The 25,408-nt window shown below is 38.9% G+C and overlaps 1 protein-coding gene across 2 annotated transcripts in view; it reads left to right on the forward strand.

Moving 5' to 3' along the window:
- LOC139948055 (uncharacterized) overlaps positions 1 to 12,950 on the forward strand; it is a 50,589-nt gene extending 37,639 nt beyond the window's left edge. For both annotated transcript variants that reach the window (XM_071946060.1, XM_071946059.1), the window contains exon 3: positions 1 to 12,950. This exon is cut by the window's left edge and continues 16,520 nt beyond it. In XM_071946060.1, the coding sequence (XP_071802161.1) occupies positions 1 to 10,353 (10,353 nt within the window). In that variant the 3' untranslated portion in view covers positions 10,354 to 12,950.
- The last annotated feature ends 12,458 nt before the right edge of the window (positions 12,951 to 25,408 follow it).

Here is a 25,408-nt window from a genome sequence, read left to right on the forward strand (position 1 = left end):
ATGGTTCAAGTGCAGCTTAAACCTACAACAGAAGAAAGCTCTACTGTCACTGCCTTCACAACTTCTGTTGAACGCTCTGTCCAGCATCAACCATCTCATGTATCGCAGAATGTCCAGACGGACCTTGACAATGTTGAGCGAGCATCCTCTCCATTTGGTCATGAAAGCATTGAAGGATGGTCACAGACAAAGTCTACTACCTCTGTTGATAGCTCTGTCCAACATCAACCATCTCATGAATCACAGAATGTCCAGACAGAACATGATTTTGTTGAGCGAGCATCATCTCCAATGGTTAATGACATCACTGAAGGATGGTCACAGACGAAATCCACTACATCTGTTGAAAGCTCTGTCCAACATCAACCATCTCATGAATCACAGAATGTCCAGACAGAACATGATAATGTTGAGCGCGCATCCTCTCCGTTGGTTCATGACATCACTGAAGGATGGTCACAAACAAAATCTACTACATCTGTTGAAAGCTCTGTCCAACATCAACCATCTCATGAATCACAGAATGTCCAGACAGAACATGATTTTGTTGAGCGAGCATCCTCTCCATTGGTTCATGACATCACTGAAGGATGGTCACAGACGAAATCCTCTACTTCCGTTGAAAGCTCTATCCAACATCGACCATCTTATGAATCACAAAATGTCCAGACAGAATGTGATAATGTTGAGCGAGCATCTTCTCCATTGGTTCATGAATACATTGAAGGATGGTCACAGACAAAGTCAACCATTTCCGTTGAAAGCTCTGTCCAACATCAACCATCGCATGAATCACAGAATGTGCAGACAGAACGTGCTAATGTTGAGCGAGCATCCTCTCCATTGGGTCATAACATCACTGACAGTGCATCTCAGACAAAGGTCAGTTCAACGGAAGTTGGGTTTCAGATCCAAAGCAAAGTCCAACAGGCAAGTTCACAAGCAACAACAGAGAACAAAGATGCTGAGATCCAAGCTGAGACTGAAAAGGTCAAAATGACAACAACTGGTTTCCAAACAAGCACTATCCACGAACACAAACCCAAGATGATGGATATTGGAATGCAATTCAAACCAACCAATACTGAACAGGCTACTCTTACACACAAAGTTGGACTGATTAGCTCTTCAAGTAATACTGAGCAAGTCGAGGTGAAACAAGCAACAGTTCAAGTTGCTAGTAGACCACAAACACTGGCACAAGCAACCCTAACTACACCTAGGACATCAAAAGATACTACAACCCAAGTCCAGACAATATATCGTGATGCCTCGATCCAACATGGCAACCTTACTGACTTTGTGCACAAGGGTCTGCAAATAAATCCTGTTCTGGTTGATAATTCATCTGAAACAAAACAACTAAGAAGTAGTGATCATGCAACTCAAGCTGACAGGCTGGTACCAACTACAAATGACGTAGCCACACAGCAAAACCAGGACAAGAGCACAAAAGAACAGACCTGCCAAATCCATCCTTCTTTTGCAGAGGCTTCAGTATCTACTTTTGTCAATATGACTGACAATTCGTGTCAGTCCGAGACAATTCAGGAAGAAGAAATTGTTTGTGCAGTTAAAACAGAAACACAGCATGCTGCTCTCTCAATCCCTGATACTGAAAGAACTGACAGGTTTGTTCAACATCAACCTTCATATGAATCACAGAACGTACAAACAGAACATGACCATGTTGAGCGAGCATCCTCACCAGTTGTACCTGACTATACAGAGGGTTGGTCTCAGACCAAGTCAAGTACCTCAGAGATTGGACTTCAGATCCAGGGTAAGGTTCAACAGGCAAGTTCACAAGCAACAACAGAAAACAGAGATGCTGAGATGCAAGTGGAAACTGAACAGGTAAAAATAACAACAATTGGCATCCAGACAGCTACTGTACATGAAGAAAAGCCTCAGATGATTGAAATGGGAATGCAGTTCAAACCTACAAACATTGAGCAAGGCACTCTTACAAAGAAAGTTGGATTCAGTAGCTCTTTCAGTAACACAGACAAGGTAATCACTAGAGAAGCAGTGGTTCAAGTGCAGATGAAACCTAAAATGGAAGAACGATCAACTGTTACTTTGGCAAAGATTTCCAGAGACACAACAACTCAGGTCATGACAACAGCTTGTGATGCTTCTATTCAGCATGACCTACAAGAACTGGCTGACAAAGGCTTTCAGGTTAATCCAGTTATGGTTGATGATTCATCTGAAACAAACACTCCAAAACATGTAGATCGACCAACTCAGGTTAACTTGAACACTCCAAAGACTGACGTTAATGTCCAACATCATCCTTCATGTGATTCACAGAACATACAGACAGAGTGTGACAATGTGGATCGAGCATCCTCTCCACTTGGATGTAATTACACTGATGGGTCATCTCAGACAAAGTCCACCACGTCTGTTGAAAACTTTGTCCAGCACCAACCATTGTTGGAATCACAGATTGTGCAAACAGAGCATGACAATGTTGAGCGAGCATCATCTCCAATGATTCATGACATCACTGAAGGATGGTCCCAGACAATGTCCACTGCTTCTGTTGATTGCCCAATTCAAGTCCAAATGGTGACTCCAACGAATGAATTCTCTCTTCAACACCAACCATTGTTTGAATCACAGAACGTGCAGACAGAGCATGACAATGTTGAGCGAGCATCTTCTCCATTGATTCATAACATTACTGAAGGATGGTCTCAGACTAAGTCCACTACGGCTGTTGAAAACTTTGTCCAACACCAACCATTGTTCGAATCACAGATTGTGCAGACAGAGCGTGACAATGTTGAGCGAGCATCTTCTCCATTGGTTCATGACATTACTGAAGGATCTTCTCAGACTAAGTCCACTACGTCTGTTGACAACTTTGTCCAACACCAACCATTGTTGGAATCACAGATTGTGCAAACAGAGCATGACAATGTTGAGCGAGCATCTTCTCCATTTGGTCGTGATTACACTGATAGTTCATCTCAGACAAAGTCTCGTACTTTTGTTGAAAACTCTGTCCAACACCAACCACTCTATGAATCACAGAATGTGCAGACAGAGCATGATAATATTGAGCGAGCATCTTCTCCATTGGTTCATGACATTACTGAAGGATGGTCTCAGACTAAGTCCCGTACGTCTGTCGAAAACTCAGTCCAACACCAACCATTGTTGGAATCACAGATTGTGCAGACAGAGCATGACAATGTTGAGCGAGCATCATCTCCATTGGTTCGAGACATCACTGAAGGATGGTCTCAGACCACGTCCATCGCGTCTGTTGATTGCCCAATTCAAGTCCAAATGGTGACTCCAACGAATGAATTCTCTCTTCAACACCAACCATTGTTTGAATCACAGAATGTGCAGACAGAGCATGACAATGTTGAGCGAGCATCTTCTCCATTGGTTCATGACATCACTGAAGGATGGTCTCAGACTAAGTCCACTACTTCTATTGATCGCCCAATTCAAGTCCAAATGGTGACTCCAACGAATGAATTCTCTCTTCAACATCACCCATTGTTTGCATCACAGAATGTGCAGACAGAGCATGACAATGTTGAGCGAGCATCTTCTCCACTGGTTCAAGACATAACTGAAGGATGGTCTCAGACAAAGACCACCACAACCGTTGATCGTCCAATTCAAGTCCAAAGGGTGACTCCACTGAGTGAGTTCTCTCTTCATCACCAACCATTGTTTGAATCACAGAATGTGCAGACCGAGCATGACAATGTTGAGCGAGCATCTTCTCCATTGGTTCATGACATTACTGAAGGATGGTCTCAGACTAAGTCCACTACTTCTGTCGAAAACTCTGTCCAACACCAAACACTCTATGAATCACAGAATGTGCAGACAGAGAATGACAATGTCGAGCGAGCATCCTCTCCATTTAGTCGTGATTACACTGACGGTACATCTCAGACAAAGTCTAGTACTTTTGTTGATCGTCCAATTCAAGTCCATATGGTGACTCCGAAGAAAGAAAGCTCTGTCCAACATCAACCATCTCATGAATCACAGAACGTGCAGACAGAATGTGAAAATGTTGAACGAGCATCCTCTCCATTTGGTCATGATTACACTGATAGTTCATCTCAGACAAACTCCAGTACCTTTGTTGAAATTGGAATGCAATTCAAACCAGCCAATACTGAGCAGGCTACTCTTACAAACAAAGTTGGACTGATTAGCTCTTCAAGTAATACTGAGCAAGTCGATGTGGAGCAAGCAGCAGTTCAAGTTGCTATTAAACCACAAACACAAGTACAGTCAACTTTCACTACACCAAGATTTTCGAGGGATAGCACTACACAGCACAGGACAACATCTCTTGATGTATCTATGCAGCACAATGATGTTCCTGATTTGGCAGATAAGGGTCTTCAGTTCAATCCAGTCATGGTTGATGATTCATCTGAGACAATGCAAATAAAGGAAGTCAAGCAGTGTCAAGATGCTGAGATTCAATACAACCCAGTTACTCATGACAGTACCACCGAAACAATTTCTGCTAGTATTGACTTTTCAAATCAGTCACAACCATTAACCATCGAACAAGAAACCTTGACTGACACTACAAGCCACTCCCAAGCAGAGGTACAGGTTGACATTGAAAATCCAAATGTTGTTCATCATGATGTTGCCATACAGTATGACAGGATGCAGCCAAAGGATTCCTACACCCAAGCTCAGCCTCTGACTGTGGAGGATGGAACAACTACCATTCCATTGCGCAAACTTGAAGCTTCTGTGCAATGTACAGCTCCAGCTGAAGAAATACAGCCATCTCCACAAGTTACCCCTGAAACAACTGAGAACGGGACATCACCAGATTTGGTTACAGCACAGTCTTCCACTCAAACCAGGCTCGACACATCAAACATAGGTATTCAATCCAAGCCTGATACCAAATCGCAAGTTACACATGTTGCAGTGAAGCCTGAATCTGCTGATCAATTCACAGATACAAAACCAGATGTTAGAGAATTTGATACGCAAACAGTTTCCCATAGTAGAAATGAAGGTTCTCAATGTGATAAAACATCTCAAATGCACAAAACCTCTCAGTACGACATACCATTTGTTGAAGATAATTCTGTACAAGCTATGCCAGTCATAAGGGAGCAAGCTAACTCTCCAGTGTTTAAGAGAAATGGGGTTGCAAATGCTGCATCACAGACAGACGTCATTGAGGGTGTAGTTGCTTATGAACAGCCAGCAGAGTCTGCTCTACATCAATCCTTTACACCCAGCGCAGAGAGTGACTTCATGCATGATTATTCTAATAGACTGCAGGAATTCTTGGAGAAAGAGGACACTGTTTCAGAATATTCTGAACATCCTGTTGAGGAGATAATTACTACATCTGAGATCACCCAACAAGAAACTAGTTCACCAGCATGGGAGTACACAAGGGATGTCTCAAATCGCTTATACAGTTCTGAATTAAACAACAGTACAGGTATTCTTCAAAACCTTTTCAAAACCGAACAAAATTCAGTCTATCTTGAAGCACCAGTTGAAAAAGACGAGGCTGATGTTGTCCAGTCTCAGCCAAGGTATTTCATTGATGCTGCTAATCAGACTGGAATGATGCCTGTGAGAGAGAGAAGTACATCCCCCCTTTACCAAGCAACACGAGAAGCCCAAAGCCAGTATGACAAAGAAGTTCGCCAGACTGATACCACTTCACAGGCGATGCCAATAACATCTGATGAATCAACCTTAACAGCCCATGTGACCAGTCATGATGTGTCTTCACAAGCTAAATTTGACAGTGAAGGTGTCCCAACAACTGAGAGTTCAGTTCAGCATCATACACCCAGTAACGACTCATCCACTCAGGCTAAACCAGTTATGATGGATGCTGGTATCACCTACAAGGTTGAAAGTAATCCTACTTCTACTCAGGTCAGGCTTGAAACATTAGAACAAGGAACTTCAACTCAGAAACAAGTACATCAGACGTCAGACAACCAATCCCAAGTTGCTCCGGATGTGGCAGCGAAAACTACATCACCTTTAGCTATAAGAAAGAATCAAATTGCAGTGCAAGCAAAGGTTGACCAGCAACACACTCCAACTCAGTATGATCAAATACCCAAGACTGATGCAGAGGCACAGATACAGCCACAATCACTTGAGCGAGGCACAACAGCAAAACCTAACATCCAAGATTCTTCAATCCAAGTCCTTGCAACTCAGCGCACCCAGACAACCCAATATGACAAGGTCAAGAATGTGGACTTTGTGGTGCAATTCAAATCCCAACATCATGACATGTCAACTCAATCTGACAATTTGAAACCTGTTTCTGTAGATCAAGCTAGCTCACCAATAGTCTCGAAACCACAACAGCCCATTGTAGAATCCCCACTGAGGTCAGACGTGGTTGAAAAAGTTTCAACTACTCCACAGTACTACCAACCATTGGATCGCCTTGATAATGCTGAACTTCGTCATGAAATAAGAGAGGAAATTCGAGAAGAGACCAGACTAGAAGTGATTCAGGACATGCGTAAAGAAATAAGGCAAGATTTGATCAAGGATATCAAAGAAGAAACAAGGATGGAAGTGATTGGAGTTATCCGAGAAGAAACAAAACGGGAATTGATTCAAGACATCACGGAAGAAACCAGGTTAGAAGTGATTGAACAAATCCGAGAAGAAACCAAACGGGAATTGATTCAAGACTTCAAGGAAGAAACCAGGTTAGAAGTGATTGAACAAATCCGAGAAGAAACAAAACGGGAATTGATTCAAGACTTCAAGGAAGAAACAAGGTTAGAAGTGATTGAAGAAATCCGAGAAGAAACAAAACGGGAATTGACTCAAGACATCAAAGCAGAAACAAGGATGGAAGTGATTGAAGAAATCCGAGAAGAAACAAAATGGGAATTGACTCAAGACATCAAAGCAGAAACAAGGTTAGAAGTGATCTACGACATTAGGGAGGAAATCAGAGAAGAAGTTCGAGAAGAACTCAAAGAAGAGATTAAAAATGACATGACTTCAGTTTTTGAGGCAGAGGTGAGAGATGAGCTCAAGACAGAGTTTCAGATCACTGTTCGAGAGGAGGTACGAGAGGAGTTCATTGAGGAATACAAGGAAGAAATATTGGAGGAGATTAAAGAGGAGTTCAGAATAGATTTTGAATCTCGCCTTCGCTTTGAGTTTGAAGACAGAACAAGAGATGACTTGGAATTCCAGATACGAAGAGAAATGGAGCCTAAAATAAGACGTGACTTGGAGCCAATTATACGAAGGGAGATCATTCAGGAATTTGAAAAGGAAACTATTCATGAGTATAAATTTGCAGCACCTGAGATGTATGAGCCAACTGAATATAAGCAAGAACCAGTTAAACCTCTAATGCTTGACCGAGGAACATCTCCCAAGATTACAAAACTCCATCATGCTCCTGTTCAAGCCAGCACACGACATCAAGATGGATCATCCCAGTATGACAAGCCAAATAAGCCAGTCGACAATGTCACGCAGACGCAAGTCATTACAGTGGAACACGGAACAGCACCAGACAAGCCATGGGTAACAGATGCACATGTGCAAGTCCAACCTAAAATGGTGCATCGAGGCACAACACCAAGTGAGACTACAAATTGTCAATCTGGGGTCCAAGCAGTTGTGGAAATGAAAGATAAATCGGATCAGCATGAAGCCAAACCTAGGCAGTCGGATGTTGGAACCCAATTCTATCACCGTCCACAGACAGTTGGAGTTCAGTCTCAGGTACAACCAGTCACTGATGAACAAGGAACATCAATGGAAACAGTCAAATTCCATCAAACTTATGCTCAGACAGAAAAGCCTCTCCTTGCATCAGAAAATACGCAGACAGTAACAGACCACAGTGATGCAGTTTGCCAATCTCAACCTGTTGTTATGACAGACACTACGATGCAAGTCGAACCAGTGACAACTGATAAGAGTTCCTCACCATTACCACATGAGACGGAGGATATTTCAACCCAGGTTGAGAAAACCGATAAGGATGAGCCTGTTGAAAAGCCAACTGTTCAGCAAAAAGACACTGCAGCTCAACATGAACCAGTTTACGATGTAATCGATAGAAGAATTCAGGCCAATCCTGTCGTCAGGGACCAAGCAAATTCACCGTTCGCAGTTCTTCTTTTGAATTCTATCAGCCCTCAAAGAAGAGATAGTGTCCACCTGCCGTCTTATATTTCCCTTTCACCAAGAAATGCCCCAGAAGAGCCTCTCTATGTCACAGAAGTTATTAGAGCACAAAAATTGCAACCCACTGAATTCATCCCTTCATTTCCCTCACCAGTGCCTACATCGCAACCCTCCACTAACTTCAAATATTCATACACATTTACTGATGACCAAACCATTGAGCCATTGGTTGCCAGGTTGGATTATGTACCACTGCACCCACAAGCAGATTCTCCTCCACCCACACTCAAACGACAGTCTCCGATTGGTATCACTAATAAGTCACATGTTGTTCGTGGTGATTATTCATCTCATCGTTTTGATTCAGTCACCAGCGGAAAATATGAGGTAGATGATGTCAAGCCATTGGTAAGACCAATACCTAAAATCTTGGAGCCCAGAAAAACGTCGCCTAACTACTATCCGCCAATTGTTTCCCAGTCCACATACAGTAGCTCATATGAGTCTACACATGAAACAAGTACTAGCTTTGAAAGAGACATTTTGCAGTCAATGCCACCACGTTGTGAAATGATAGTACTTCAAACAACTGTAGCAGGAAATACGTACACCAGTGCCTTCAAAACATCCACACCAAACACTTCTGGTGCTCAACCCTTGTCAAGTCCATTTGTTCCTCGAACAAGTATAATACACCAAGGGCAATATTCTGAATTTCCAGCCAAACCTTCCTCTCCAAGCTTTTCAGACACAGACTCTGAAAGTTTACCAGACATGACTGAACTTGAACGCATACGCCAGGATCTCCGTCTGTCAAAGGTAATTGTGACCGAAGATCAGGCAACTTTGGTTGGATACCTAGTAAGCAGGACTGATACCACCAAAACACCTGAACTCCCAGCTAATTCACCTTTCAGCTCTCCAGACTCAACTTACAAATCTTCCTCAAGATTTGAATACAGCAGTACCGGCCAATCTTACAGCAGCCAAACGTATAACACAAGCTTCAAACATGATCACTTAGGCTCTCTCAGAGGTCGCCAACACTTTGTGAATCTAGAACATAAACCAACAGATGTTGTACCTGATGTGATGATGGAAGGTCCCACTGATGTTTTACCTACAGAAGAGGGTGAATGGTTCAAGCGAGAGACCTCTGCATATATGCTGAATGTTCCGTATGAAAAGAAGGGGGCTCCTCACCCAGGAGCACGCATTGTGCAGTCACCTTCACAGTCACCCTGTCCCACACCAGGTAGATTGTCTCCAGTCGATGTGGAGATGCTAGATCCAATACCAAGAGGTATGGTTACCCGTCTTTCAGACCTGTTTTTGGATGGAGCTTTCAGTGATGATGATTCTGTTCTACCTGTCAGCAGATTGTCAGAACTCATTGAGAAACATCGTGAACTGAACCGGCCTCCCAAACACCCAATGCCTCCCCCAACTGGTGATTTTCCATTATTCATGTCAAGGGATCCTGACTCTGAAGTAGACACACTTGATTCCGATACTGATTCCGAGTCCTTCAATGCAGTTATGGACTTCACTGATCCTTTCTTGCATGAAGATCCAAACTTCTGGCGTGCGGTGAGGAAAGATCTATCCCCACAATCAGTCAATTCTGATGCCAGCTCTGATGATGATACAGTGACTGTGTATGGGGATTGTGATGTGTACCCATACGATGACCCCTCTTCAAGACCAATCACCCCCTCCCCTCAAGACGAGCCAGCTGATAAACCAACGGAACCAGGACAATCACCACGTAAGAAGCGCTCTGTTGTCAAAATCGATCGACGCAAAATGAGACAAGAACTGCGTATGTCTGAGGTGGTGTTACCTGATGAACCAGCTCGTCTTACCAGCTACAAACCCAAGATGGAGGAAGGTGCCTTTGGAGGACGAATGTCTCGATCTGAGCCAGACCTTTTCAAAGCATTAACTAGAGCCACGACTTCACGTCCTTCTTACACCACTTCTTTGCCATACACAAGGACTGGGCGTGAACATGGAATGGTCGATTCAAGCGCCATGTCAACATCCTCAACAGAGATCCGTTATGCTACAGTGATGCAGAAGGACAGATCCAACCAGTCACCCTGGAGTCAACAACAAAGACTTTCTCAATCGGATTCTGACCTCGCAAAAGCGCATGGAGAGCTCTATGATGTAGGTCATTTTTAGAAACATAAAATGTACTGATTGCAGGTGATTTATTTGAACAGTGCAAAATGGTGTCAATGAAAACTCAAGGTTATCGTAAAAAGACGCACTGCTATTAACGTGGTATTTCTTTCACATGGAAGCCAAGTTCAAAATCTGTCCAGCAATGTGGCATAAGAAAGCACTGACTGTAAATGAAACCAAATCACCTCATCTAAAAAGACAACTATGAAAGTACATTTTATGTTTATGGCAAAGAAATTATGTTACTTCAGTCATTTTTATGGAATATCCAGATGTTTTTGATGAAACATTTATTCCAAAATTTTGAACTGAATAAACATGTCATGTACATAACTGTGAATAGACGTAACGGGCAATTAATTAGCTAACTTTGTTTCTAGTTAATGAAGCCTTTTTGGAGCATTAACACACTGCTATAGATTTAAACAATTTGTGTACACATGTTCTATAGAATTAACCAGCTCCTTAAACCTAGTTGAAAATGTATATAAAAAAGCATTTCAAAACAAATGATTTGCTGGATTTAGGTTTGATTGGTTAATGGACAACATTGAATAATGAAAGTTAGTATATATATATATTTTACCTTTACTTTGATTTTATAATTGAACTGAAAACCATTTGGAGATGCCTTGATTGAGCAGTTGTAATGGATGTGGGTACATGTAGCTGTTTTGTTATGAGAGGTCATCCTGATTTGAATGTATGCTATACATGTACATAAGCCATTTTTACTTCTTGATTGTGAGATCATGTATATAATTATTTAGTTTTATACCGCCGTATTGTAATAATTGTTTCTTCCATAGCACTGCAGAGTATTTTATAGCTCAGCCCAAATTATATACATAATACTGTTGGTGATGGTTTGTTTTACATCATGATGATTATTCATTATTAGAATCATTAACAAATACCTTATTTTTCAAGCTTGTAAAATGATGACAACTTGATTGGGTCAAGATGTGAAAAACAGTTCTCAACAAATTTCTTAATAAAATCAACAAGTTCTTAATACAATCGACCATTTAATGTCTTAATACAGGATATATTGTATATAATGGATTAACTTTTTGTAGGGAGTACTTGTTCTGTTTTCAGATGGCAATGGTGTTTAACTCAAATTGCAAGAACTTCAGATGTAAAAGTGAAATTATCATTCACAAGTTAAGAATTTAAAAAACAAAGAAATATTTTTATTTTTGTACTGGTGGAGGGTTTGTTTTCAGGGGCAGACAGTTTATTTTGTTGATCTAAATAATTGAGTTTACTTAATAAAAAAAAGTGTTACAGTTGTTAAAACTTAAAAATTTTGCTAAATGTGGTAACTAATTTTGATTGTAGGGCTAACCAGATATTAGTGTTTAAGGTACCTTACATTATGTACATGAAATTCACTTAATGCAGTTTTTACACCTTACATATTGTACTAATGCAATACTTTTTTAAGTCGTAAAACACGAGGGAGACTGGCTGGGTAAAATGTTAAATGTTACCGCTGGATTACCAAGTAGAATGCTAAATTTTTGTAATGAATTGTCAATAATGTATGGTAACTGTGCATAATGATGACTAAATGCATGAGGAAGCGATCAAAGATGGCTAAAAAATACATAGCTGTAGAATCAGGTGATTGCAAAAGCAAAACATTTTAATTTCCATATTATAATAATATATTTGTTAGGTGAAGATTATTTGTCTTTGGTTATGCTTTAATGTTTTTGTAAAAATGTGTTCAAAATGAACCTGGTTGATTTAAGACATTAGGGTAAAGGCAAACTAATGAAGACACAAGGTACATACATAAACGTCACTATCGTGGGGGTAGCCCTTATTTCGAGATAAAAATTTGTAGAAAATTGATGTTAATGAATACTTTTGTCTGCATGGCTTTTGACACTAGTGTTCAACATTCGGACCATCTGATCTGATTGAACATATTTATGATTTGCTTAACTTCAAAATCATAATTGTGTATATCTCAAACTTTAGATAAATTTGAAAATATTATGTATGCACTGGCTCACTAACAAACAAAATTAATAATAGCAAAATAGTATGGTAATTTGCAGTAAGATTCATGATACTTGTAATGCTTACTACATTATGTTTAATTTGTATTTGGTTTTGAATACTTATAGTAGGGTTTACTTCTGCTGTTTTTTTTTTTACATAAAAGGAGGCGCTAAATTTTAATGGAGTATTATAGATGTAAATCTTGAGTGGTAAAACTGCTACATTATTATCACAAAATATGGAATATAGGCAAGTTAGCATGAGATACATAAAAAGAAAACAATCAAAATTTTTAATTCAGCTGGGTTTCTGGAAATAGCAAAATTTGTTACAAACATGTAGAAGAGCCAGAGGTAGCTTCCAGATGCCATAGATGATAATGGTTATTGAAGTTATTGTTAAAAACTGATTGTTGAAGTGGCATAGCACCGTAACATGGATTGGACAATATTTGGCAAAAAGATTAATTGATGTAAGAGAATTTAAATTGCTGAAAGTTATGCTAATGTATTGATTGTATTCAGCTGTGAGTTGTACTAAGGTATATTAAACAATTATAGATACATTATTGGTTAATAGATAAACTTTTGTGTGAATTAAGCTTTCTTTTCCCCAGAGTATCACAATTGCAGAGTTACCAGGTTGCATCTTGCAATCAGGGCCCAGTTTCATAAAGCTGTTTACCCGTAAGAAATTTTCTGTGCTTGCTGTAGCAGAAAAATGTGCGTAAGCTTAAACATATTTCACCAAGATTTCTCCAGTAAGCAGAAAATTTCTAGGAGCGCATGCCAATCACCATGGGTTTGCATTGTTATGTCACTCGTGTGCTTACCGATAGCAGCCAGCATTTACCCTTGCTTACGGAACAACTTTATGAAATAGAAATTCTACTAAGGGACGCTCCGCACACATAAAACAGCTGTTAAATGTTTTATGGAATTGAGCCCAGGGAAGACTTTGTACATCACAATTGGACCTTCTGCTAATATATCATTTCATAACCACTGCTTACTGATTATAACTGCCAGCAGTAAGCAGTGGTTATGAAATAAGATAGCGACATACATTATTCTAATTGTGATTGTGCACACAAGCCGTCATTTATGAAATACATTTTCTGCTATTAGTAAAGCACAACAATTACCTCACTTAAACTAGTAAACATCTCATTGAAATCAAATTTTGACACTTATGACTTTGTACTCGGTTTGATTCTATGTGTTTCAAACACACTGGTGAATGAAACCAAATACAAAGTCATAGATTTATTTGTGTTGTACCATACATTAATGTGTGTTATAAAAATACATTATGCACGGCACACTCCCGAGTTCTGTGGAAAAAAACTCAAGTAACATAATTTTGTCTGTGAATTTTGGGAAAATACCTAGTAAACAGTGCTAACTGTGTATGGATAAAACACAATAAATATTCCGACTCAAGCTATGGTGTTTCCGATCAGCCAAGTGTAGGTTCGAGTCCCAGTCATGACACTTGTGTCCTTATGCAGACATTATTGCTTTGTCCTTTGGTTGTGCATAAAAGAACCTGGTGCACTTATCAGAAAGTTTATCCCTTAAAGGCACTGGACACTATTGGTATCTGTCAAAGACCAGTATTCTCACTTGGTGTACCTCAACATAAAATAACTAACCTGTAAAAAATTTGACTCAATTGATAGTCAAAGTTGCGAGAGAGTAATGGAAGAAAAAACATCCTTGAATATGAGAACTCAGCCGAGGTCTTTTATTAAATTCCAATATTTTAATGAGAAATTACGTCTTTCTCAAAAACTACGCTACTTCAGAGAGAGCCATTATTTACAATGTTTTACACTATCAACAGCTCTCTTATGGCAACAATTAAATTATTTTGAGTCATTACCGATAGAGTCCAGTGCCTTTAAAGAGAAGGGGTTAATGAATCTAACATAGTTAAAGACACACAAAGTGACATGAAACTTACCTACATTAAGATGTCATTGACCAATCTTGGTAGGGGTTGTTACAGGTCTAGAAGCTATCACGACAGTCTACTGATGACCTTGACGCCTTGCATGTCTTAGGATCCAGGGAGACATGCTACTCACGAGAAGGGAGGTGTTGCAGCAATTCATCAAACAGCTGTATGGGCGATCAGATTGGCATAGCGGCGTCTTTCCTTGCCTTCCACCACTAGAACCACAGTTCAAATCCAGCCTTGAGGAACTATATGGATTGGGTTTTCATTCCCTACCGGATGGTGTGGGTTTTCCCCTGAAATAATTATCTGTGGTTTTCCTTCCACATCTAAAATGAAATTCCCTTCTTTGTCTTCCCTCCATAGAGTTCTTGACAAGTATGCCATACCTTTGCTTCACAACCAGATGTAATAAAAAGACTGAAGCAACCAATCGGGATGAATTTTCAGGGCTTTTAAAATCAAAGATTAGAGATCAGGGCGATGAGGAAATTTCATTTGGGTTCTGGGGATAGTTTGAGATGTTTGCAAAGATGACTCTAACTCAAACATAAATTTTAAAAAAGATGTTGGTTTTGAAAGCCAAAAAGCAGAATAATGTCAACTTGAACTATGACATCAAATATTAGAAGCAAGTTTTTTTGCCAACTTATAGACCCCAAAATCACATTACTCAGCCAGTTAGAACTTCTCATGCTTTTTACAATCTGCAAATGTGTCATTCACAATTGTATTAAAGCCATTGAGAAAATTGGGTCTGATGTTTGTTGAGACAAACACTTGGAAATTCATTTGATCCTGTCAGTTTAAAAAGGAATAGGTTTGCGGTGACATTGAGTAAATATTATGCTCTTTAATATGGGTGGTTGTGTAATATGAATATATGCCAAGAAAATCAAACTAGCATTTGCAAACTGTGTTCGAACCTTAAGGACCTATTGTATAAATGCAATTACCAAGTCTTTCTCAAGAGCTAATAAGGGAGTACTCTTGCTAGGGCCTTTGACTATCTTTTGCAAGAATGCATATATGATGAAATAGCCATCTTGTCAAAAAAAGGAGTAATGATGAAATAGCCATGTTGTCAAAAAAAGGAGTAATGCTACACTCTAAAAACAAAGTGTTTACTCCACATTTTAAAGAGTTTGGCAAGTGACAAATCTTTGTGAAGTTATCTGATCAAAAAGGAGTTACAACACTATAGCATGAAACAGTGTGGATTTATCTTTGACAATGTCAATTTAACTTTAACTTTTTCAAATTGTTAAATATAACTTTTTATAGTTCTGTCATTATCGCACTCTTCAAAATGTGAATTGAACACTATTGTTTTAAAAGTGTACAAGCACATCTGTCCACTGAACTATTTTCAATATAAAAATGATACCAAAACATGAACTGTGTGTCATAATAAATTTCAGGCATGCAACTGTAGCTTCACCAAAAATGAGGAAATTACAAAACTCCAATGGTTTTGTTCAGTGTTTTTCAAGTTTAAATGGCACAGATGAAAATATAAAAAGAAGAATTCAGCTGTTCTGAGAAAAAGTTGCATGCCTGAAATTTGAAACAGAAGGGCCAATATTAATTTCTGGGCAATTCAGCGTAAGTAGGCCTACGCCTACGCACTTTGAAATAATCATGCAATCGTTAATTGATATGGAATGGACATAAACAAATGACACAAACAAATGAAGATGCAACCAATGATAATTTTTGTGTTAATAAAATTATTTTATTTCGCTTCAAAAAACAAACAACTACATTAATTTCATAAACATGAACACAACAGGCAATAACTGGTGTGTTAAACAAAGTAGCACATTAAAAAGTCTAATTATTTCACAAGTAAAGGTCAAATCTGAGTAATGTTCACAGTTTTTAGTATAATTTTTTTTCCAAATGATGCTTCAGTATACCATGGAGCGAAACAAAGTTCATTTTGTTTCTAGTGGTGTTAATGCACTTGAAAACAAAATTGTATTTTGCTGTAACTTAAATCATTTAGTTTGTCCTTGTACACATACTGCTGAAACTTAAATCATTCAAGTGTGAGAACTGCAGTAAGGCCATGTCTAAATTGGCGGCTACAGCTATGACGACTATGGCTTGATCGCCATGACGATTATGGCTTGATCGCCACGTCATCCCACATTCATCAGGACACTGAAACTGTCAATTCGGATACAGCCCTATATAGATGGTTTGCACATAGCATCATCGACGGTCGACTGCCATATTTGATGATAAACAATTGAAAAGTGCATGTGGGTACATGTACGTGCTGTTCCTAACTCTCAGCCAAAGATAGCCTTTCACGCATGCACCTTTCATCAAAGATGGTGGTCAATGATGTTATGTGCAAACCACTCCATACCACAATGGTCTATACAGCATGCATTTTACAAGGTTATGGTATAACCTCCAGAAATCCATTTCTCAATAATACTGTAAATCCCTACCGAGACCAGTAAATTATCTCAAATGTTGGATGTCAATTTAAATGGTAGGGTGTGCTTTGGTAATTATTCCACACAAACTCACAAGCTCACTGGAGAGCTGTTGATCTTGTAAAACATTGTTATAGAAACAGTTTTGAGAACGGCTTCACAGGCATGAAGCGTTTCTCAGCCATCTGAATACACACAAACTTTGAACAGGTTATCCAATGACATGTTAAGAACATGCATGAACAGGGCGGTAGTTTCAAAACATCAACATAAAACATGCAAAGTCTAACGAAGGCTTTTAATAAAATAGAAATCTTTTAAATAGTGTTACTTTTAAATGCAGTTTACACATTTAAAGAGAACGATTTGATGACACTTGCATTTAGAATCCAACAAAATCAAGATGCTATCATGGTTTCTTACTCCAGATTTGTGATAAAAACCTTTTAAAAGTTGAAGTTAATCCATGCAAAAGGTTTTTTCTTCTTCAAGTTTTAATTTGGTAAAATTCCCATAGAATTTTACTTTAACACTATCCTCTAAAGGCAGTGGACACTATTGGTAATTACTTAAAATAATTATTAGCATCAAACCGAACTTGGTAACAAGTAATGGTGAGAGGTTGGTAGTATAAAACATTGTGAGAAACAGCTCCCTCTGAAGTGGGGTAGTTTTCGAGAAGGAAGTAATTTTGCACGAGTTTGATTTCAAGACCTCAGATTTAGAATTTGAGATCTCCACATCAAGCTTCTGAAAGCACACAACTTCGTGTGACAAGGGTGTTTTTTATTTCATTTATATCTCGCAACTTCGCTACCAATTGGGCTCAAATTTTCACAGGTTTGCTATTTTTTGCATTTGTTGAGATACACCAAGTGAGAAGACTGGTCTTTGACAATTACCAATAGTGTCCAGTGTCTTTAACCCAATGATGTACTCCACAGAATAAATTAAATGCCTTAATTAGTACATCTTCACTTCAATTCTTTGTGGATAGATCTCCAAATGCATACTGAAGTAAGAAATGCATAATCTACTGTTATTTCCTTGATTGTGGTCGTTAGTGATACTATATCAACGCCCAATTTCACAAAGCAGCCTAAAGCAGAAAATTGTGCTGAACTTTTTCTATGCTGAGCAAAAACAGCAGGAAACCAGTCACAAGTGATACATGTAAAATTGTATTTTGGCTGGTAACCTTCTTGTGGTAAGCATAACTTGTATGCTTAGCCACATTTTATGCTTAAGCAGCTCTAGGGAAATTGGGCACTGATCATGCGTGGTAATAACGTGGAACCAATTTCCTGGCACTGCAAATAACTCAGAATTCTGCACTTACAAGCATTATGTGCATTACAGGCTAAGCATAAAATGATTCCGCAGTAGGCAGAGCCATGAAATTGGACCACGGTCAATAATAGCATCCAAAACATGAACAAAAACATTTGTTTAAAATAAATTCAACAAAATAAACGACAGCTTACAGAACATAGGTAATTCGATGTACCCACACAGTACGAGATTTGCATTTAAGCTAAATGAGTCGTTTGTTAAAAATATTATTGAGAAACGAGCCAAAACAGGCCAACATGGGTGAATTTTTCTTACTTTATATTAGCAACTTCCTTCTTGATAAGTAACATCAAAAATGGGTCAAAATTTGCATTGACAGAAAATGCTGATGCATGTTCAATGATCTTGACTTTAAAACCCCTTTTTTTCTCAGTTTCATTCAGTCTCAGGTGTTTCTACTTTCACATTTGTTGAACCAAATGTGGTATCAACATGGGGTTGCAACGGTAATAAAGCATGAATTATGCTCATTACAATTGTATATAAAAATATAAAATGACCCAAGTCAACAAACACTCACTTTGCTTGATCGCATCACATATGCTGGTTCACGCCAATTGCTTGTTAAAAGCTAATGTTTTTATCAAAAAGTTAGTACACTCCAGCAGCCGATTTCACAACACCCTAGGATTAATCCTATCTCGAGTTAGGTCCTAACTCACGATGGGTTTGATGCGTCCTAACTTCTATGGATACGCAACTCAACACGTCCTAAGTCCTAAGATAAATCCTAAGTTAGGAAGAGTTTGGTGAAATCAACTGCATGTTCCAACCAATCAGAATGCATAAACTCTGAAAGGATGATGTAGATTAGATCAACAATGAATTATCCTTGAGGATACTTACCTCTTCCTGTTGATTACATTCCTAATGGTATAAATGTCTCCATATTGTGCCAGTGAAGAATGCATGCACAAGAGTCATGCTTGAGATACGTACATACATGTAGATGCAACAGCTGTCGACTAATTAAGTGGCAGAAACAGTTTTCAGTAAACCATTTGAGAAGGGTGCAGACGATACCTGTAAATTATTATTGAGACATCTGTACTTGGAAAAAAAAACAATTAGTCATTGAAAAAATAAATACTTAAACGAGCATGACGGACAAAATAAAAAATAATGGACACTTATGTGCCACCTTTGCTGAAGTTACACAATGGAAATGTGCGCATGTAGTCGCTATCCACAACTCTCAGCCAGGGGTTGGTCTTCCATTGACTCAAGGCATGCCAGAGGGAGATTCGTTTCACCTTGTTAAGTCATGTAAGGGGACTTAATAATAACTATTAATAAATCACTTGTATTGACCAACATTGGAAATATCCATGTGTCTACGCGCAGCACAACTCTCGTTTTCATTGACCTCAGTGAAGACGCTGTTGAGGGCTTGTGACTTGGGGTCTTCTAAACCAAAAACCCTATGGGATGTGCTTTTCAATTGCTCTGTCTTCCCAAATCAATCTTTGGTAATTTGCACACAGAAAACTGTTTGGACATCAAATATTGGTGTACACACACTAAAATTTCACACTAAAGGATCATCCCCATCCAGTAGAAACTTCATAAACAATAATTTTAGGTAAATTTGTATGAACAAAGAGTCAACTGGTTATTGGTGTTTGTACTCCTTAAATCTCACATTATTTCTACATAAGTCAACCCTAACGCCAGCTTAGACGGTTGTATGAAACGACACACACTACAAACATGACTTTCTGCTATAATTGTTATCACATTGCAGTATATTTCACACTGACAGACTTTATTGACCATCTTCATTGGGACATCACAACATTGATCTTCATACAGGGCGACTACTACATAATCCTTCTCAACACAAGTTTAAAAAGCTATCATAATCTAGGAGCACTCTGCAAATTAAGATACACACATTGACTTGCCAAATCATTTTGTTCAGAGTTTGGGATCAAACATGTACAATCATGTCACGGCATTATGTAGAAATGCAGTATACTGTGCACAACATCCTACACTTTGCATCACTACATATGTCTATTTCTTTCACAGTTTTCGCTGGTCAGAGCAGACCGTTCAATAACATTCATGGATGATTCTTTTCCCATTGCTCTTCACTATACATGTATTGAGTATGGAAGCACTCAATAGAGAATTTCATAACAAACGGTTACAAACGCTTTTCATAGAGCAACTCGCCGATCCAAGGCAACATGTCTCTTAAATGGTTATCACACAAACAAAGTTGAATACGCAAAAATGTAGCACTTCTACGTCACATTTCCAGCTCGGCCTGCAGCCTCAATGGATATGAGATGCAGACGTGCCTAATTTTTTTTGTATTCCATAAGTGCGCATATCATAACAAATCTGTTCAAGCAATCTTTGTCATATAGCTTAAAATAGCACAAAACACAGAGTTAGAACAGTACGCAATTATAGAGCAGGGTTTGATATGGGCCTTGCAGTATACAAACTTTATCACACATTTGGATCAACCAATCAAAATCAAGCACTCAAGTTTGTTTGAAGATAAAGTTGTATAGCACTATTCAGATATGCATGTCTTTCCACCTTGCTGTCACACATGTAGCAGTATGCCATTAGCAGACTGACTCAAGTCTAATGTTTACTTCCCATTATGTTCACCTTATCATGGCCGCTCACTGGTAGGTCACTACTCTCATATCGTCTTCAATAAAACTTGACTAGCCTGGAACATAAAGTGCTGTTACCTTCCTTACAACACACTTCCCCCATGGTAAATAATAACCTCTTCACTATACAGAGTCGTACATGTAAATACATACATCATGCACATTAGTCATCCCTTTCCTATTGCAATCTATTCTACATACAATTTAACATTTACATTTCATTTACAACCATTGTTTTACACAAGTTTACCTTGTTATATATACATGCGTACAAAGCTTTTCAACGTACTGACTACCATTTCAGTATATAAATTGTATAAACACATCCATTAAGATTTCGTACGATCGTTTAGCAGTGTCAAGCCATTTGATTACATGTACATCCATTGAATGTCCATTAAAGCCATTGGACCCTTTCGGCACAGAAAACAAAACAAAAGTTCACAGATTTACAAATGACTTGCAGGGTTTACAGAAGGTAATGGTGAAAGACTTCTCTTGAAATATTATCCAATGAAATGCTTTACTTTTCGAGAAAACATTAAAACAATTATCAATTCTCGTTGTCGAGAATTACGGATTTATTTTAAACACATGTCATGACACGACGAAACGTGCAGAAACAATGGTGGGTTTTCCCAGTTATTTTCTCCCGACCCCGATGACCGATTGAGCCTAAATTTTCACAGGTTCGTATTTTTTATATCAGTTGTGATACACGAAGTGTAGGCCTTTGGACAATATTGTAATACTGAAAGTGTCCAATGGCTTTAAATTAAGACCCACTTATTGTGTTTTCTGCATCTAATATTCGTTTTAACGACAGCTGCACATTTAGAAGCAGAGCTCTACAAGGCGCAAAGCACCATAAACAAAGAAATATAAAAATTCTTGTTATATTCATATATCCCATCACTTTGAATGTCAATTGATGACAATCATTATAAACTGTACATGTACATCCAATCATGTATCCATACCACCTGTGCAGATTATGTCATCCCTTGTCTTTCTAAATTTTGTCGTAGGATTCCTTTACCATTTGAATGATTTAATATCTCATCATTATACATTTCATGTAAATGTAACATCCATCCATTATCAATAATTCTACAAGTTCACTTATTGATCAATAGTTTTTTCCATCGCTTTCTAACCATTAAATCTATACCAATTACCCCTGCGCTGCAGTATGCCAGATTCCATGCGGCAACACATTGTTCTACAGTCCGCGACCGCCCAGTGACAAGTTGCGACAAATTGCGTGCAAAAAAAAAAAACCTTAAAAGGTGGCTAAGCAGTGGCTAAGATCAAAGATGGGAGTGTAGTGTACCAAATGCTAATTCTGCTGGTAATGGTGTTATCCGTCTATGTTCCATTAGGGAACTTGTGAAATTTCGTGATTTTTTACCGTACCGTTAATGAGTTACACTTATTTGTTTACAACTGTGAGGTCACGTTCGGACCACACCATGCCACACTGCAGAGTTAATTGGTTTAATCTCTCATCATTTTACATAGGGGCCTACATTTCATCTGAATGTACCACCCATTCTTGATCAATATCTCTACAAGTTCACTTATTAATCAATGGTTTTTTCCCTAACCATTAAATCTAAATCTTTCGTAAGATTCATACACCAATTAAATTGATTTAATCTCTCATCATTTTACATACATTTCATCTGAATGTACGACCCATTCCTTATCAATATTTCTACAAGTTCAGTGAGCCATTTGCGAGATAGGTTTGAATCATGTCTGATACAATGACTCGCTTAGTTACAATTCACTGCTTACATTTTAATTCCTCAGGCTATCGAGACAGTTACTATGTAATTAGGGGCAAGCTTTTGCGTAGTTACAAAAGAGACTGTGAACACCCATTCACAATTCTGAATGGATGTGTATGGCACAATGGTACCAGAGTTTGCTCATCCTGGAGGCTGCTATAGCAACTGTCTCTATAGTCTGAGGAATTCAATGTAAGCGGTATATTGTAACTAGGCGAGTCATTATTCATGTAAAGACATTATTCAAATCTAACTCACAAAAAGCCATTCCTTCTTAATCATTCTCCTCTCCTTGATACGACCAAGGTTACATTATTCTCCACAAGTAGATATGGACCCATTGTCACACTTAATGATTCAACAACAGTCATACAGTTTTTTATAAAAAGCCTGACGCTTCACTATTCACCAACTAAAAACCTTGTCCTTTATTCCTAAGACCCTTTAAGAGTATTGTACATTATTTTCCATTTGTGGCAGCTCTTTCTACTTTATTAACTGTCTTTGTAATCAAATTGGCTAAAGTAGGGTGTCGTGGCCGAGCGAATAAGAGTGCCTCTGCAGAGTGTGGGTTTGTATCCCAGTTGCGACACTTGTGTCCCTGAACAAGACACTACCATAATTGCTTCTCTCCACCCAGGGGTAAATGGGTACTTGTGAGGGCAGAGATGGCTCTTGTGATTGATTTAACTGAGTAGCACATACTCAAATGGAGCTGAGATGGTTTAAGGAGAGAATTAAGGCCCAGTGACCAGGGGGTAATAATGTTGGAAGCGCTTTGAGATGCCGTTCGTGTGTGAAAAGCCCTATATAAAAACTGGTCACTATTATTATTATTATTAGTGGTTACTAGGAAAACTGGAGTTGAATCAGATAGCCACATTGAAAATGAAAGAGGCGGAATATTACATACACGCAAAACTTGGCGATGTGTTTATTATCAGTTTTTTCCTATTGCACCATTGACTGACAATTTGCATTCCTGCTGTATGCTTACTGTCAAAATCTTGATACGGTACAATGCTGACGTGCTGGCAATACTTCTACTGTAATCTTACTATACAGCTTTTATAATACTGGCAAGTTCCTCTCTCGCAGTCAAGACAAGGTTCAGTTTTGGTAATGATGATAAAACTTATCAGTATATTTGCAATCTTCTCAGAAACAAGTAGTCATTCTTCATTTTAAACTATAGAGAACAAATTATTCTTAATGAACATACATAACTCACTATCTCTCAAGCAGTATTTCACATGTATTGAAATGATAACATCAACAACCTCACAACAAGTAAAATGATTTGTTTATGTTTTCATAAATTTGTTAAAAGTACAACCAAATCTTGCGCTTAAATTCTGACTATCATGCCCAAACAGAGATATTGAAAAAATGAAAGACCGCCAACATTGGGCTGGATAGCTCAGTTGGTAGAGCGCCAGCATGTTAATCCGGGGGTCATTGGTTGATTTGAAATCCCCCACTCCAGTAAATTGTTCTTTGCTCAACCCCAAATAGTTAAAATTTTATCCTTTCCCCTTGAGGTTTATTACTTGATATTTAAAAAAAAAAGGTGCGTCCCCCTTAAGGTGATCCCTGGCTACACGGCAGCGAACAGTTGTACAGGCACCCCGAGCAAAGATATTGACAAAATAGGGACACCACCAACACAGGGCTAGATAGCTCAGTTGGTAGAGTGTCGGCATGTTAATCCAAAGGTCGCTGTGGTTTATTACTTGATTGGAATCTCTTCAAAGTATGTGCATCACAATACAGTTTAAAGCACTGTATTTCCACTAATATGGGATTGTTTGAAAAGGACAAATCCTGAAAGTTTGATTATGATTTCTTTAGGGTTTCGCAATGAAGCTCTCTGAATGGACAGAATGTCACATGTTAGAGGTGAACAGACTCTCTACATCAATTCAAATAAACACATCAACAAAAGTAAGTCCCCCCCCTCAACAATTCATCATCACATCTTACGGTAAAACATTTTACCAATACAACTAATTCAGAAATAATTCTATGACATGTTTCCTAAGTGTTGTTGAAAAATGAAAAAAGGTCCATGAGTTCATGGCTAAATGAGCTCAAATGAAAGACAAAAACTGCCTTTCTCAAAAGTCACAAAGGTTGCGCTGTGTTGTTAACCGATGAAATGAGATGTTGCCTGCGTCACATTGATGGCCGGAGACGGGTGTGGAAAACAACATGCAGAGTGCTAGTGTGTTCAACCAGTTACAGCCTATGGTGTTCGGAGTGTCATGGTGTGGGGTGGTATAAGCCTTACAAGGAAAACACCACTTGCTGCAGCCCATGGTGGAGCATTTGTGTACATGGATGACATTAATGCTCGACCACACAGAGGGAGCGTAGCTACTGCATTCCTGGCTGGTGAAGGCATCGAGCGAATAGTGGCCAGCAAGCTCACCTGGACTCACCATCCCTGTGGGACTAGCTGATCTGCATATCCCACATCAACACCAACAGCAACCTGGCTCACCTGTCCCATCTTCGCAGGTTCAGTGGAATGCCATCCCACAGCAGCGTGTCACCAGACTGATCAACACCATGACCATGGAGGACGACCTCCGTGCCATGACGGTGCCAGGCGGTCATTGACAGGCGTGGTGGATACACGCGTTACTGGCCTGCAGACTTGACAAACCTTTGTGACTTTTGAAAAGGCTTCTGCTTCAATTTGAGCTCATTCAGTCATGAATTCATGGACAGCTTTCATTTTTCAACAATACTTAGGAAACATGACATAGAATTATTTCTTAATTGGTTGTATAGGTAAAATGTTTTACCTTTCGATGTTAAGATGAATTGTTGAGGGGGGGGG

The sequence above is a fragment of the Asterias amurensis genome, chromosome 15 (assembly GCF_032118995.1).
Source record: "Asterias amurensis chromosome 15, ASM3211899v1".
NCBI classification, from domain to species: domain Eukaryota; kingdom Metazoa; phylum Echinodermata; class Asteroidea; order Forcipulatida; family Asteriidae; genus Asterias; species Asterias amurensis.